Genomic DNA, 14,869 nt, shown 5'->3' with positions numbered 1-14,869 from the left:
TTTGACGTTTCCTGGAGTCAACAAAGGTTTGGCTATCACAGCCGTGCCATTGATATTATCTTTATGCAGTGGACTGCAGTCCCTACTGGAGATACACACAATCCCCATTATCTCCCTATACCCTTGACCTTTAACCATCAAAATTTAATAGTATCAATCCCTTAATAAACAAACTTCTCTGCAAAATTTCAGAAATTTTCGACAAAAAGTACAGGAGTTATTAAGCTTCAAACATGGCGAACAAAATTGTGCCCCCCACACTCAAACACTAACATCCATACATATAGAAATTACCTCCAAATTTTTTTGCATTTCTCAATATTTCAAGGTGTTTTAAGTCCAAAAACGTAAAAATCTAAGGTGTCATTTTTTGTTGGTTTGCCATACTTTCCCTCTGCATAACAGCCCAGAAAGTAAAATTTTTTAAATCTATCTCCATCTTGTGGGTACTAAGGCTTTTTTGCAAGCCCATTATGGATTTGCTCAAGCCCCTAGTGGAGAAACTGGATGATAAGGGATGGAGGTCCAACAGATCTGGACAGACCACTCTCATGAAAAATGAGTTTTTTGAAATGGAATTCTCCTGGAGTTAAATTCCTGTCTGGATTTGATTCTTGATCTCCAGAGTGGTAGGAACCTGCCTTAACTTCTTAACTGCTTGGCCATCTGGTTGCTCTTATTAATTAAAAATATTAATGTGCCATTAACAATAAAATTCTGTTTTAAAAGATATATATATCTTTTAAAATAATTAAAATTATTTTACTTGTCATTAATTTTTTTAGCAAAGCCTGATTCATCTGAAAAATCTAATGAGAATAAGAGAAAAACAATAAAAGTCTTTAAACTTGACTATAATAAAGAAAATAATTTTGATGATCACTTTGTGAAAGCTTCAAGATCAATTAAATTATCTGAGAAAACCATGGAAAATTGGAATGAAGAAAAAACTACTCTACCAGATGATCTTCATTATGATATTAGAAAACTTATTCAAATATTTTTAAAACCTATTACAGTAAGTTTTTCAAAAATTTATTATGTTATAGTTTATTTATTATACAGAAGTAGTCTTTATCCCTTATTTAATTATTACAATTAATAAGTATTTGCTTATTTTTATGCATTTAACTTAATACATAGCTGATTACTTTTATAAATTGCTATTTGTATTTTTAATTAATTTTAAGTATTTATTATTCATTTGCTTACATTAAAAAAAACAAACTCTAAATGTATATTAAGAAACAGAGTTTTAATAAATGTTGTTACTTTTAATGGCTTCAAAAAAGTATTTGTTTATAAAAGTGTTTAAAGTTACCCTTGTTACCAGGGTTTTTTTCAAGTACTATGAGTTGAGTTGAGTTTTCTATTGTTTATTAGCATTGATGAATAATCCTTTGTTTTTCTAAATTGTTTTATTTTGCAATTAAGCATTTTAATCTCATTTAATCTTTTGTCATAGATTATATATTATATATATCAAAAGTATAATTTTTCTGTTGTTTTTCATATTAATACAATGCACTCTTTTTTGACAGTTTTTTCCATTTTGTAATATTTATTTTTTTATTCTCAAACATTTTTTGCTAGCTCCTGTATAAAATAAATTTCATAATGTTTTTGTTGTGAAAACTTCTAGGAAATGTTAGTGTTTGGCAGATTCTTTTAAGTTTATTTTATTAATAAAATAAACTGAGATAAAGAGAAGAAAATGTAACCTTTTTATTTAAATTTAATAATGTATTATTTTGAGGCATATTGAGAATTATCAATATTAGATTATAATACTCTATTACATATTATTATGATATCTCAGTATAACCTTGTGTAAAATTTTGAGTGATTATGTGCATCGAAATTTAATGATTTTGTTGGATCTCTTAGCCAAAATTTTCGACAACTATTTCAGAAAACATTAGTATAGAACTTACAATGAATAGAAAACTATTTCTGTTTTCATGTTTAGAATTCTTACTGTTTAAAAGAAACTGATTAGCGTTGAATTGTAAAACTAATTTTTATTTTTAGTATTACCTCCAAAATTGTAAATTCTCTCTTAAGAATTAGTAAGAGATATACAGGGTGTCCCATAAATTTGTAAATAGTTTAAAAATTCATGAAAGTTGAAAGAGTTGATATATTTGAATGCGGTTTGCATAAAAGTTATTCTCACAAAGGGGGATTTTTTTGGGTAGAGAAAAAGGATAGTTCAAATTTTTGTTGATAAAGGATGCTGAATGCAAGAAAATCACTGGAATTGTGCAAATCTGAGTCTTATAAAATGCAGGGTGTACGATTAACAATGCATTTCTGAATTTTCCTGTTAATGGTGCTGACATATGATTTTCATTATGATGTTGACGTTGATGATAAAGCACTATTGGTGAAGTTGTTTCATTTCAGCCACAAATTGCCGGCTGAAACTTTATGAAGGTTTAGGACACAGAAGAGAATGAAGAAAGGTCCATTGAAGCCACATCGGAGGTACGGACCTCTGATAAACGTGGTGCACCACTGCTTGGGCGATTACACAAACTTCCTGTTTCTTCAAAACATTGTACTAGAGAAACCAATCTGGCAGGAGTGATTGGACCTGAACCTTTCTTCATTCTCTTCTGTGTCCTTAACCTTCGTAAAGTTTCAGCCAGCAATTCGTGGCTGAGATAAAATAACTTCACTAATAGTGCTTTATCCACCAACGTCAACATCATAATGAAAACCATATGTCAGCGCCAGTAACAGGAAAATTCAGAAATGCATTGTTAATCGTACACCCTGCATTTTATAAGACTCAGATTTGCACAATTCCAGTGATTTTCTTGCATTCAGCACCCTTTATCAACAAAAATTTGAACTATTTTCTTTTTCTCTAACATCTCATATATTTGAGTATTATTTTAAATAGATGGGATTAATGCAAGTTAAGTGTTTAGAATTAAAATAAAATCTACTCGTGAGAAACTTTTATGCAAAACTATAATTTCACAAGAAAGAGAATTTGAATTGTGTGACAATTACTTAAAACAGGAAGTAATAATTCCAAATTGGCTAGTCATAATAAGCAACAGATTCAAATATAGAAGTTGTTTTCACTTATTTTTATTTATCAACTTCATTTTTATATTGATAAATGAATTGTAGATATTGTTTTTAATTTTTCAGCTGCATAATTCATATAGCATAAATATAAAAATATTAAGGAATTAATTTCATTAATTTATATTTAAAAGTTTTAATGAGTAATTTATTATTTGTATGAATTTTATTATTTAAAATAAAGATAAAATTTCTATGCTTGTATTTTAGAACATTTATATAAATCAAAATAAATTCCAAAAATTTTTATTTCAATACATGGAAAATTTTATGTATGTGTTGTACGTGTATTATTTCTCTAAATAAAATAAATAAGGCCACACGTTACAGTTTTTAGATTGAATTTCAAGCATATCTAATCGTATTCTTTTGTATCTTATTTTTAATGCTAATTTTTAGCAATGATACTAAAAGTAGAGTATGAAAGAATAGATAAAACAAGTCTTTACAATAATGTATATAGATTATATGGACAATTTTGACTTTTAATTTAAATCATATTTAATTATGTATGCCTACTTATTTCTCTATATAAGTGTTCATTGAAATCAGTTCTGTATCAGTTATGAGCCAGTTTCCATACCATTCTTGAAATATTCATTAAAAAAAAGTTGAATTTGATATTATGTCATAACATTAAAATTATAATACATATAAAAATAAAAGTTAAAGCAACAATGCTACTACTGACATGCATAAGAAATAAACTTTTAAGAACATTATTAGGAATTACCATAGTACAGAAATAGAAAATTTTAAACTAAAATTTTTTGACTGAATTGTGATTTTGTAATAAATATTAAGATTTTACACATTTTTAAAAATAATTCATATTTTATAGAATTAAATCATTTGTTACTAAGTTACATTATTTTTAAAAATCAAATTATTTTAATATTGAAATTTATAAATTAAAATTCTTTAAAATAAATTCATGAACTGTTAAGCATTTAATTTTTAATATTTACTTGGTTATTCAGTCAAAAGTTTGAAATTTAGTAAAATTTTAAATATTAAAAATAAATGCATCAGAACATATATATATATATATATATATACAATATCTGACAGAAAAATAATGAGATTGATGCTGTAACTCTTATTAATATGATTCAGGAAATCCTTTGTGATTGTCTTCAAATTAGTCACTTTCAGTTACATACAATAATTTAAAGCAATGCTGCAGACTTTTTATACTTCCTATTCCATGGGCACTAAGAGACCCTTTTGATCAAGCCCATTGTGGGTTCAACTAGGTTTACCATGTGGCATTTGGGTGGGAAGCCCAACATATCTGAAACAGCAAATCTTTCCTAAAAATTTCCTGGGGTTTGTGACCTATCTGGATTTGTTCATGAGTTCTCCAGAGCAGAAGATTGACAACTTGGCTATGTAACTGCCCACCTCGTTTATCAACACATAATGCATTTCTTTGAGCATAAACTTGATCTTTGGGAGGAGGTAGAAATTGAAAGGAGCAAGATCTAGTGAATAAGATTGGCAATCACATTGATTTTTCTTATTGGTCTCAAACTTCTTTATAAATAAAACATTGTGGATGATAAGTTGCAAGATCCACCCATTTCTTGGCAGTTTTCTTCTTACTTGTTTGAAGAATTTTGTCAATATTTCAATATAATACCCTGATTCCCTACTTTCTGATGGAAACACACTCAGCCCTCTTAATGACCTGGATCTTGAACAAAGCAATGATCGGGCACTCACCATTTTTCACACTTTCTCTGCCTTCTGAAAATCATTTGTACCATTCAGAAACAAATGCATAAGTAATACAATCTTTACTGTATGCCTCAATAATTGAAAGTTTGCTTCAGATGTCTTTCGTGATCAGAAACCTGATGTTAACTTGTTTGATTCAAAAAATTAGTAACATTTTCTGATTAAGCACAATGATATATCTATTCATTCCCTTCTACTAAATAAAGTGAACGGGATGAAAATGCTAAACTACTTGCAAATACTGTTTGTATATTTTTTTTCCCTTTCAATATTAGTTCCTGAATAAGAATCAATCTCTACTTTTGTATCTGACCTTCTACGCATGCTCTTAAAAGTTAAGATGCATTTTAAAAATAAATTTGTGAGTTTAATGTCGATGTATAGCATTATGTATTTTCTTACACATCTTTTTTAATATATGTATAAAACTTGCATGTTATTAAGTATTAAGTATATTACTATTAAAATTAATTTATAGATTATTAATTTAATATTTTTGTACAATTAACCCCTAGATTAAACATAATAGAAATCCTATGGAAGTAAAAGGAATTAATTATAATTATGATAACCCAAATGACTGTGAAAATTACTGTCCTGACATTCAGGTAATTTAATTTTAGAATATTTATATATTAAAAAATTTATTTTAATGAAAATTAATTTACATTAATTGGTATTGTTTGAAATATTTTAAGTAACAAAATTGAAATGTTAAAATAACATTCAGCATAAGGGTTATATCTTATCCCTAACTTTATCAAAGTATTAACTAAACTAAAGACATGAATCCACTTCAGTTTTTGAGATTTAATACAGCATATAGAAAACAAATAATTAAATACAGTATTCATACATAATTGCTTATTTTACTTCATTACAACTATAATGTTAGATAGTATAAAAAATAGTAAAGAAAAAACACTAGATATTTGATGCCTTCAGGTTTGCATCTTTGAGATAATATAACAATTGTTCTGTAGATAACAACATTAAATGAAAATAACATTCAATAGCAATTTTTAAATAAATTTTATTTTTATTAATATTTTAAGGATGATAGTGATATTGAAGATGAGAAAACAAGATTTCCAAATGTGAATTTTACATGTTTTGAAGCTACTCAAATTGGTGAGAAGATAGATATGATAACTCCCAGTTGCGAAGATAACTCAGGAGGATTAGGAAATCTTATAGAGGAACCACAAAGGGTAAGATTTTTTTAATATTTAATGAATATTTTGAATGCTGTTATTAGAAAAATACTTATTTATTGATAATTACAAAAATTATTATTTTAGTAAATATATCTACTAAACTAATGCCTAATAATATATGTGTACAAAAGCGATCAAATGAAAAGAGGACTGATTAAAAAGTAGTGAAAGTTTGTCAACAAATGTTTTAGAAAATATGAGCAATGAATATTAGTAATAATATTATTTAAATATAAACTACGGTCTGTAAAGAAATTATATGTATACTTGAAATTTGTGTATAACTTCACACAATGTTTATTTATATTAATTTAACAATTAATGATCTCATTATTATAAATAATTATACACAAATATGTCATATTCGTGAATAAAACTATTCAAATTTCTGAGTGATGAATTAATATAAGAATTACAACCAAATATTCTGTAAAATAATTTCTTTTGTTTTGAATTGGCTTGTAAATCCTAGTAGGCATTGATTCTGACAAATGTTGCAGTTCATGTAAGTTTATTTTATCCCATCACTTATAAATTGCAACTGTCAGTTCATCCGCAGTTGTGTATTGTTTATTAGCATAGACCAGAGGTGGGCAAGCAAGAGTTCAGTGGGAGCCGAAATGTAGGTTTGGCAAAATGCATGGGAGCCGCAGTTCTGTACTGTCATGGCGGATAGTATGGTAAGGCAGGGAAGAATAGGGTGTCTCCCATTCAGGTCGAGAACTTGTTTTAAAAAAATAGATTTGAAATGTCAATTTACTTTATTGCACCAACTTGGAAATAAATTACTAAATATTACATATATATAATTACATATTTTCACAAAATTGTGGAAATAAAATTGTAAAAATAATAATAAAAAGCAGAAATTAACACTTTCAGCAAAAGCCGCACGTAACTCAAAAAGAGCCACATGCGGCTCTCGGAGCCGCATTTGCCCATGTCTGGCATAGATCGTTTGCAAAAGTATTGCCGACACATTTTCTATTGGATTCAAATCTGAACTACACAATGGCCATTCCTCCATTACATTTATGTTTTCTTGTTTAAACCAGTATTTGGTGGATTAAATGCATGTCAGGGAGTATTGTCTTGCTGGAATATTCACTCATTTCCCTCAATCAGTGATCTAAATGAAATAAGGTGTTTAATAACATAGAATGATTTCAGACAAATATCAAAATATCATTAACTATGATAATATCTACTTTTCCATTAAAAGCAAATGCTAAACAGCCATGACTCCATCACCTCCCATTTCTCTGCTAAAATATTTCCTTGGTTGTTTTCATAAACATTGCCAACAATACCTATTAACCATCTGGTCCATCTCAATTAAACTTTTTCAACTATAAACATCAGATTTTTCCATTTGTCAGTCCAGCTCATTACTGATTTTGCCCATTCTAGTCTATTTTATTTGAGTTCATTTGTAAGTGTAGGTTTTGCCTTGAGTTTACAAAGACAACATTGTCATTATTTTTCAAAACATTAGCTATTGTTGTAAGTGACACTTTTGGTGACAAACTAACAGCAATGGCACATGTATACATTCCATGTGAGGTGGCAAGATGGAAAACTTGTTTTCCTTCTCTCACTTAGAACTTGTTTTTGAACAGATCATTTACTTATCCCACATTGGTCATCTTTTTTAATCACATTTTGAATTTCTCCAATTTCCTTTTCAGAAGTGTTGCAATCTGTCCATAAGATTTTCCTCGTCTATGAAACAAAAAAAGTTTTCTCACTTCTCTTTTGCTCAGTTCTTTTCCTTGTGGCATTTTATGAAAACTCAAATGATACAATTATTGTGGGAGGGGGTAAATGATGCACATTTTAATTTGTTTATTGCTTACATAGTATATTCAATTATATGATGTATTATACACTCTGTGTGTATTATTATTTTACAGCAGATTTGGTTATAATTTTTATATTAATTTATCACTCAGAAATTTAAATATTTTTATTCATAAATATGATGTATTTGTGAATAATTATTTATAATGAGTTTATTAATTGTTAAATTTGCATAAATAAACATGTGAAGTTATATACAAATTTGAAGTGTATGTATAATTTCTTTACAGACCTTAATTTTAATAATTATATATGTATCATAAATTGTTCTATTAATATGAGTCATAAATCATTGTCATTGTAGATTAAATTTTATATATATATATATATTTTTTAATTAATAGATTTTAAAAATTGATATACATTATGCAAGAACAGCAAAAAAAATAGACATAAAACGATTGAAGAAATACATGTGGAAAGTATTAATCAGTCATCCTGAAGCTACTGAGGTATTTTAGTATTAACTTAAAAAATCAATGATAAATTTATTTTAAATATTAAAAACAAATTTGATTATTATAATTTTAAACTTGCAGAATACAATTGATAAAGAAATCGTTAATCAGAAAATGGATGATAAAATATATTTCTCTAGATTATATAACATACTTCCTAATCATTTATCTTCTACTATGATAAATAATTTAAGTGTTCCCATTGCATTTGTTTCATTACTACATTTGGTAAATGAACAGGTTAGTAAATAAAAATGATAAAAATGTACATTTATATATTGTGTACACAAACTATGACAATGATGTATTAAATTTTTCATTTAATTTTTTTTTTTTTCAGAATCTTGCATTAGAAGGACATTCAGATCTGTCTGATTTTATTATTTATCAACAATAACCTTTTACTTTTTAAGTTGTACATAAATATATATATACATAAGAAGATATTTCTAATCATAACAGGATTTGTCATATTAATTAAATAAATCATTGTATTATTTCTAAATAACTTTTTAAAGAATTGATATAAATTATAAAAAGACATTATTGAGAAGATTCACTCTGTATAGAAATACAGTTTAACCCAATTATAACGTCATCCAGGGGACTGGCAACTTTTTGACATTATAACCGAGTGTCATTATCTGTGGGGTCATAATTCCAGTCCTATAAAAAGTACCAAGTGTGTTCAAAAATTTATTATAAAATCCATTCTAATTTAACATCATATGTATTACCATAAAATTATTTCTTAATGATAATACAAGTTGAAAAGTAAATCTTAGCAAAAACATGTACATAGAAAAATATTTTTGAAAGTTTGAACCAGAATACTAGAACCAGATTTGACAGTAAGAGTCAACATGTGAATAAAGTGCACATTAAATAGACTACAACTGCAGGAAGTTTTGGATGAAGCAATGTCACCATGATAATAAATCAGGAAAAGAAGCATTGACATAGAAAAAGGCTTCAAGCTGTACTTATTGCCTTAAAGTTGTTGCACCTAAAATAATTTGGCTGAACATTAGAGCACCTTTGAGCAATATTAGTGAAGGAACTTTAAGGCACAAAGTACAGCTTGAAGCCTTTTTCTATGACAATGCTGATTTTCCTGACTTATTTTGGTGGGTGACATAGACAAAATGAGAAACTATTTTTATTGCTTATCATTTCATTGTTTTTGTTATTCCTTCTGCAAATGAATGTATTTTAGCTTTGTAAATATGTGAAATCTTTGAATGTGGACTTGTACTTTATTTTGATTTGTATTATATAAGTATATACAGTACAATTATTATTACATATTGGCATTAACAAATAAATTAAATGGTGAATGTAATGAAACACTTTAGTTTAGTCAGTCATATTTTCAGCTAAATATTTAACTACAATATAAAATTACTGATTAATTGATTTTAAAACTAGCAGGTATGCCCAGCGTTGCTTGGGCAAAAGTAATTATAGCGAAGATTAAGATTATTACATTATAGTCAACCTTACCCATTTTCACAGAATGCAAGAATTGAATCTCCCTGTTTCCAGACTAATTAGAGAATTTTTAGATGGGTCTAAAAATATGTTTGATTTCCCGCAAAAAACTACATCTGCATCTTGCACGTTGCTTTCTCTTAACAATTCCATTGTTGATGAAAGTGTTAAGCCTTAATCCTGTCCCTCTCCCCTGTGGGGAGGAATTTTGAAAAATCTCTTCTTAGTATGCATTCTTGTGACACCCTGTGTTTCAAATTTCAGCTTTCAACTCCTAACTGTTTGGGCTCTGCGCTTATTATTATTATTAATTCATCTGGATTATATATATATAGATAAAACTTTCATGCAATCTGATTTTTTTTAGTGTTTATGAATTTAATTGGAATATTGTATTTTGAATTTTCAATTTAAATAACACCTTTTACCAATCATTGCTCCTGTGATAAATTTTTGTGTAAAAAGAGATTGATTCATAAAAATAAAACTCAAGAAATAAATTTTAAAGAAAATTTTATTTTTGATTTATTGTTAATTTAAAACACGGTTTTAGACTTTCTAATCTTTTGTATTCGGAACAGTACACTACTATTACTACTACAAAAATTAATCATCCAAATAAATGAAGCAGACTATCTTCATAGTTAATTATTATTCAGTTGTTAAATTTTTTGGTCACTTATCAATGATGACACACATTTTATGTATTATTAATTAATCATTATTGTATTTAACAATAAACTGTGACTACATAAACAGAAATTATGCATATTGTACTAAAAGATAGACTTTAAGGAATCTTGTACAATATAATTTTAAAATTCAAATATAAATAGTAATTTAAATGTAGGTAAGAAACAAACTAAAAGTCAAACATATTAAAACAAATATTCATGATATCCTCAATCTATTCTCACCAAATATAACTTATTATTTTAACAAAAATAATTTATGATGTTAATTGAGGCAGAACATAGCAAAGCCTCTTCTATACGGATTAAAGTTGATGTTCGTTCTCAAAATTTGATGGGTCGATTTTGATTAAACTTTTGGATTCCTCATCACAATTAAAAAATTACAAAGTGCAGTAAGGGTCCATTTAAATGTAAAAAGTAGGGGATCATGACTGTTTTTGATATATGGTGGGGTCAAAGTGAAAATGTCCACACTCCCTGACGTGACAGAGCGAGCCTAACAGAATTTAGGGGTCAAAAATAAAAACAACATTGCGTGCGCCTAATGGAAAATAGGTGTAAAAATGAACAAAGCAATTGCCATTGATTACTTTGTTCTTAGATCGCCTCTCCATGTCGACAAGTGCAAACGAGCCTCTGATTGCTAAATCTGCCCCTGGTTATCTAACAGGTAACCCAGTGAGAACTGCTTGCCTATCATTTTAGTTCAAAATACAAGAAGTTTTATATTAAAATGATAGGTAAGCAATTCTGTTAAGAATACTCGCACTGAACGTTTCACTTCATGCAATCTATTTTTCAACTTTTTTAAAATGATGTCAGTCCCGAAAATCTTGGGACTAAAAAGTGGTCGGGATCCCGGGATCAAATCCTCTGTGTATCCCAGTGGTGAAAGTGATTGACGATGACGGAGTTTAAGATGGGCATCGAAAAGCAACTCTGGTGGCTATAAATTGAAGTACCATGTCCATAGTACTTCTCCACTTGTATATAATATAATTTTATTTTAAAATTATTAAATAATTATTAATTCAATGGTAGATATGAAAAGATTACAACGTTTTGTAGATAAGAATTTTCTGAAGATAGCATTTTTATTCCAATTTCATTATCAAAATTTTTAAGTATAATAATTGAGTGAGGTCAAATTTGGAAACCACGTATAGTAAACACAAATTTGTTCTGATAAATAACAAATGTTATACTGTATTTAATTGCCTTTTTAATTATTCTAGTGTTTCAATTTAGATACCTTATCTTAAAATAAAAACCATCTGAAGAAAAGTGAATTACTTATATTTCAAAATGTTGATTTTTTTTATTTTTAATTTTGACCTTTATTAAACCGAAATTGTCTGTGTGATTAAAAATATATACAGTATTAAAAAATATTCAGCAACGAATTGCTTAACTTTCCCGGAAACATTTAAAATTGCCTATGTGGCACCATCTGTTATAATATTTTATTATTAAAAACATATTTTTAATTATAAAATTACAAAAAAATTCATTTTGAGAGCAAGGATGGGTTTTATAAAAAACAATTGTAAATGCTAATAACGAATAAAATCGTCACGAAGTCTGACCCTACTGGAGATACACAAGACCCCTCGACCTTTAATCGCCAAAATTTAATAGCATCAATCATCTAATAAACAAATCTCCCTGCAAAGTTTCAGAAATTTTCGGCAAAAAGCACAGGAGTTAAGCTTCAAACAGGGTGAGCAAAATTATGCCCCACCCACACACACTAACATCTATACATACAAAAATTACTATAGAATATATATTTTTTTTTTTAATTTCTCGACGTTTCCAGTGTCCTGAGTCCAAAAATGTAAAAATCTCGGCGTTCATTTTTTAGCGATCGCCATACTTTCCTTCTGTTATGTATAACAGCAGGGAAAGTAATAAATTTAACTTTTATATATGGTATTATTCATAAGTAGGCTCATGATTTTAAAAACAACCTCGTAACCGAAAACTATATAAATGACTTGCGAATTTTACCTACAGTACAAGTAAATACCAAATTTCATTTATGTGTTTGAAATGGCTGTGCTGTGATACGGCAGACATCTTGTAAGAAATTTCCTCACGGAGTCGTCATACATTTTCTGCAATAGTTTACCGGTTCAAACTTACGAAATATTGATCCGTCTATCCGTCTTATTTTTTGCAAATTTTAAAATTGGTTTGGTTCAGTTTGATAGAATACAATAGCGCAATACATGGGCTATCTGTCAAAGGGAAGACGTTTTGTGACAAACTGGCTCCTATTTAGTGTTAGAGACGTGAAGAAAACTCGTAAAATTACACGTGACCGGTCCATTGGTTAAGCACGAACTCGCGACGGAATTTTAAAATTTATCGCTTTAAATTTTGTATTCATCCCTCAGCAGGCTTCGTGTGGTTTCACAGCATACATCTTGGGAACCACTGACTTAAAATTTTATTTATTTATATGTGAATTTAAAAATCGGTCTCGTCAGATCCGACCCCTAGGCCCAGTTTGCTTAGGCCAAAATCTGGCTCTACTTATAACGAAGTGGTTTTAGCTACTGTCTAAGGATGGTTTTATAAGAGAGCGATAGGAAGGCAATCGACACTCAAGATTTATTGCTAGCAGGAGCTTATTTTATTAAAATAATAAAATTAAAATACTTCTTATCACTTTTCAATTGCGTTGCACTTCTTAACTTTACGAACTTTTTTAAATAATTATTAAAATAATAATAAATCGCCCATTCAAGATTTTTAAGATCGATTTTGCTCCCGGGAAATTGGATCCATTTAATAACCTGTAGGGTGTTCGGAAAGCCACTGTGCACTTATATATTTACAAATAGTTTTATATATATAGATTAATAGGCATGTTTCAATATAGAGTACATGAAGTAAATATGAATGACAATTATAAACAATGTTGAAAGTTTCGTTAGCATCAATACAAGCTTGGATTCTTCTTTTGTTTCTAAACATCGCTAACAGTTAATCGCTTGAATGAATCCTGTTATCGCTGCTTTTCGATACACTGCAGATTTTGCTGCTCCCCATAGATAAGTCTGGTGGATTTAGATCTGGTGAGCGTGGGGGCCACACGTCTTTCGAAATAATGCGAAAATATGATTAGAAAAGTGCACAGTGACTTTCCGAACATCCTGTATAATGAATATAGTTTATTTCGAAAAAGAATTTCTTGTAATAGGATTTTTATGCCATTATTTTTTTTCAATTTTAGATTTATCGAAATATCCATTCTCTGTTTCTAATACAGATATTTTTCAGTTTAAAAGCATCTGTTATAAATTTGGCAACCATTTTTCGGACTCATTGCAATCAAACGTTGACTTTGTTTATGTAACGTTGTTCATTTACTTTTCACTAATAATTTTATGAGAATATTTATTTTCATTATAATTAATTGTATGTATATAATTATATCAAAAACATTAATAACTATAAATAATATAACTATGATTAATTCCGCTTAGAGTCATAGTAATATAATTATAGCATTTCTTTGGAAAACTGTCAGCAATTATATAGAATTGTATTACTAATACAACGAAATTCTTATCTATATTATCTGCATAAGTAATTTATGAAGTCAATTATTAATGAAAAACACGTCTGGACAATAAAACTTTTCTATAAATACTAAATATTGATAAATGATAACAATTTCTGAGTATAAGTTATCTACGCAAAGTAAATTCATAATGTTGTCTCCTCTAATCATATAAAATAATTTAATATTGAAGAATTAATACGTATAGTAATCGTATAATATCGGTGGATGGCCGAGTTGCTATGATGGCAGCTTACTGTTCTGGAGGACCCGAGACCAAATTCATTGTGGACCCTCCCCACTGTGGACTTGGCCGCACTCATAATGGGCTTGCTTAAAAACAAGAGGCCTCCTCAGTGCCCACAAGGCGGAAAGTTAAAATAGTATACCACGAATTGTGGTATACCAGTATACCACGTACATATTTTACAATTTATCGTTGCAAATATTATGAAAATGTAGTAATAAATAAATAAATTAGACTATTTTAATCGTAGAATTTCTTAATGTTTTAGAATGTCGTTTAAATTAATATTTTATTATAAATACAGTTATAGTAATGTCTTGTACTGTATATGTGGGAATATAATATCTAGGAGTCATACCAAGCATTGAGCATTGTTCTTTTAATTGTTCTCATAAGTGATAAACACTTAATTATATCTAGCAGCAGAATATTAGCATTTTATTAATGTACGATTTCAATAGTATACGTTCATTTTAAACAATCACCAACCA

At 28.3% G+C, this 14,869-nt stretch overlaps 1 protein-coding gene across 1 annotated transcript in view; it reads left to right on the top strand.

Annotated features, from left to right (window-relative positions):
* Window positions 1–8,854, top strand: part of barr (barren) — a 44,249-nt gene extending 35,395 nt beyond the window's left edge. The window contains exons 12-17 of the mRNA XM_067279144.1: window positions 786–1,018; window positions 5,355–5,447; window positions 5,895–6,050; window positions 8,261–8,368; window positions 8,456–8,614; window positions 8,715–8,854. Coding sequence (XP_067135245.1) covers window positions 786–1,018; window positions 5,355–5,447; window positions 5,895–6,050; window positions 8,261–8,368; window positions 8,456–8,614; window positions 8,715–8,771 — 806 coding nt within the window. The 3' untranslated portion in view covers window positions 8,772–8,854. The remainder of the gene's footprint in view (window positions 1–785; window positions 1,019–5,354; window positions 5,448–5,894; window positions 6,051–8,260; window positions 8,369–8,455; window positions 8,615–8,714) is intronic.
* Window positions 8,855–14,869: the final 6,015 nt, after the last annotated feature.

The sequence above is a fragment of the Centruroides vittatus genome, unplaced genomic scaffold (assembly GCF_030686945.1).
Source record: "Centruroides vittatus isolate TY-2023 unplaced genomic scaffold, ASM3068694v2 contig_1168, whole genome shotgun sequence".
Lineage (NCBI taxonomy): Eukaryota > Metazoa > Arthropoda > Arachnida > Scorpiones > Buthidae > Centruroides > Centruroides vittatus.
The sequence above is the reverse complement of the archived record's forward strand: the minus strand, read 5'-3'. Positions and strand labels throughout refer to the sequence as shown.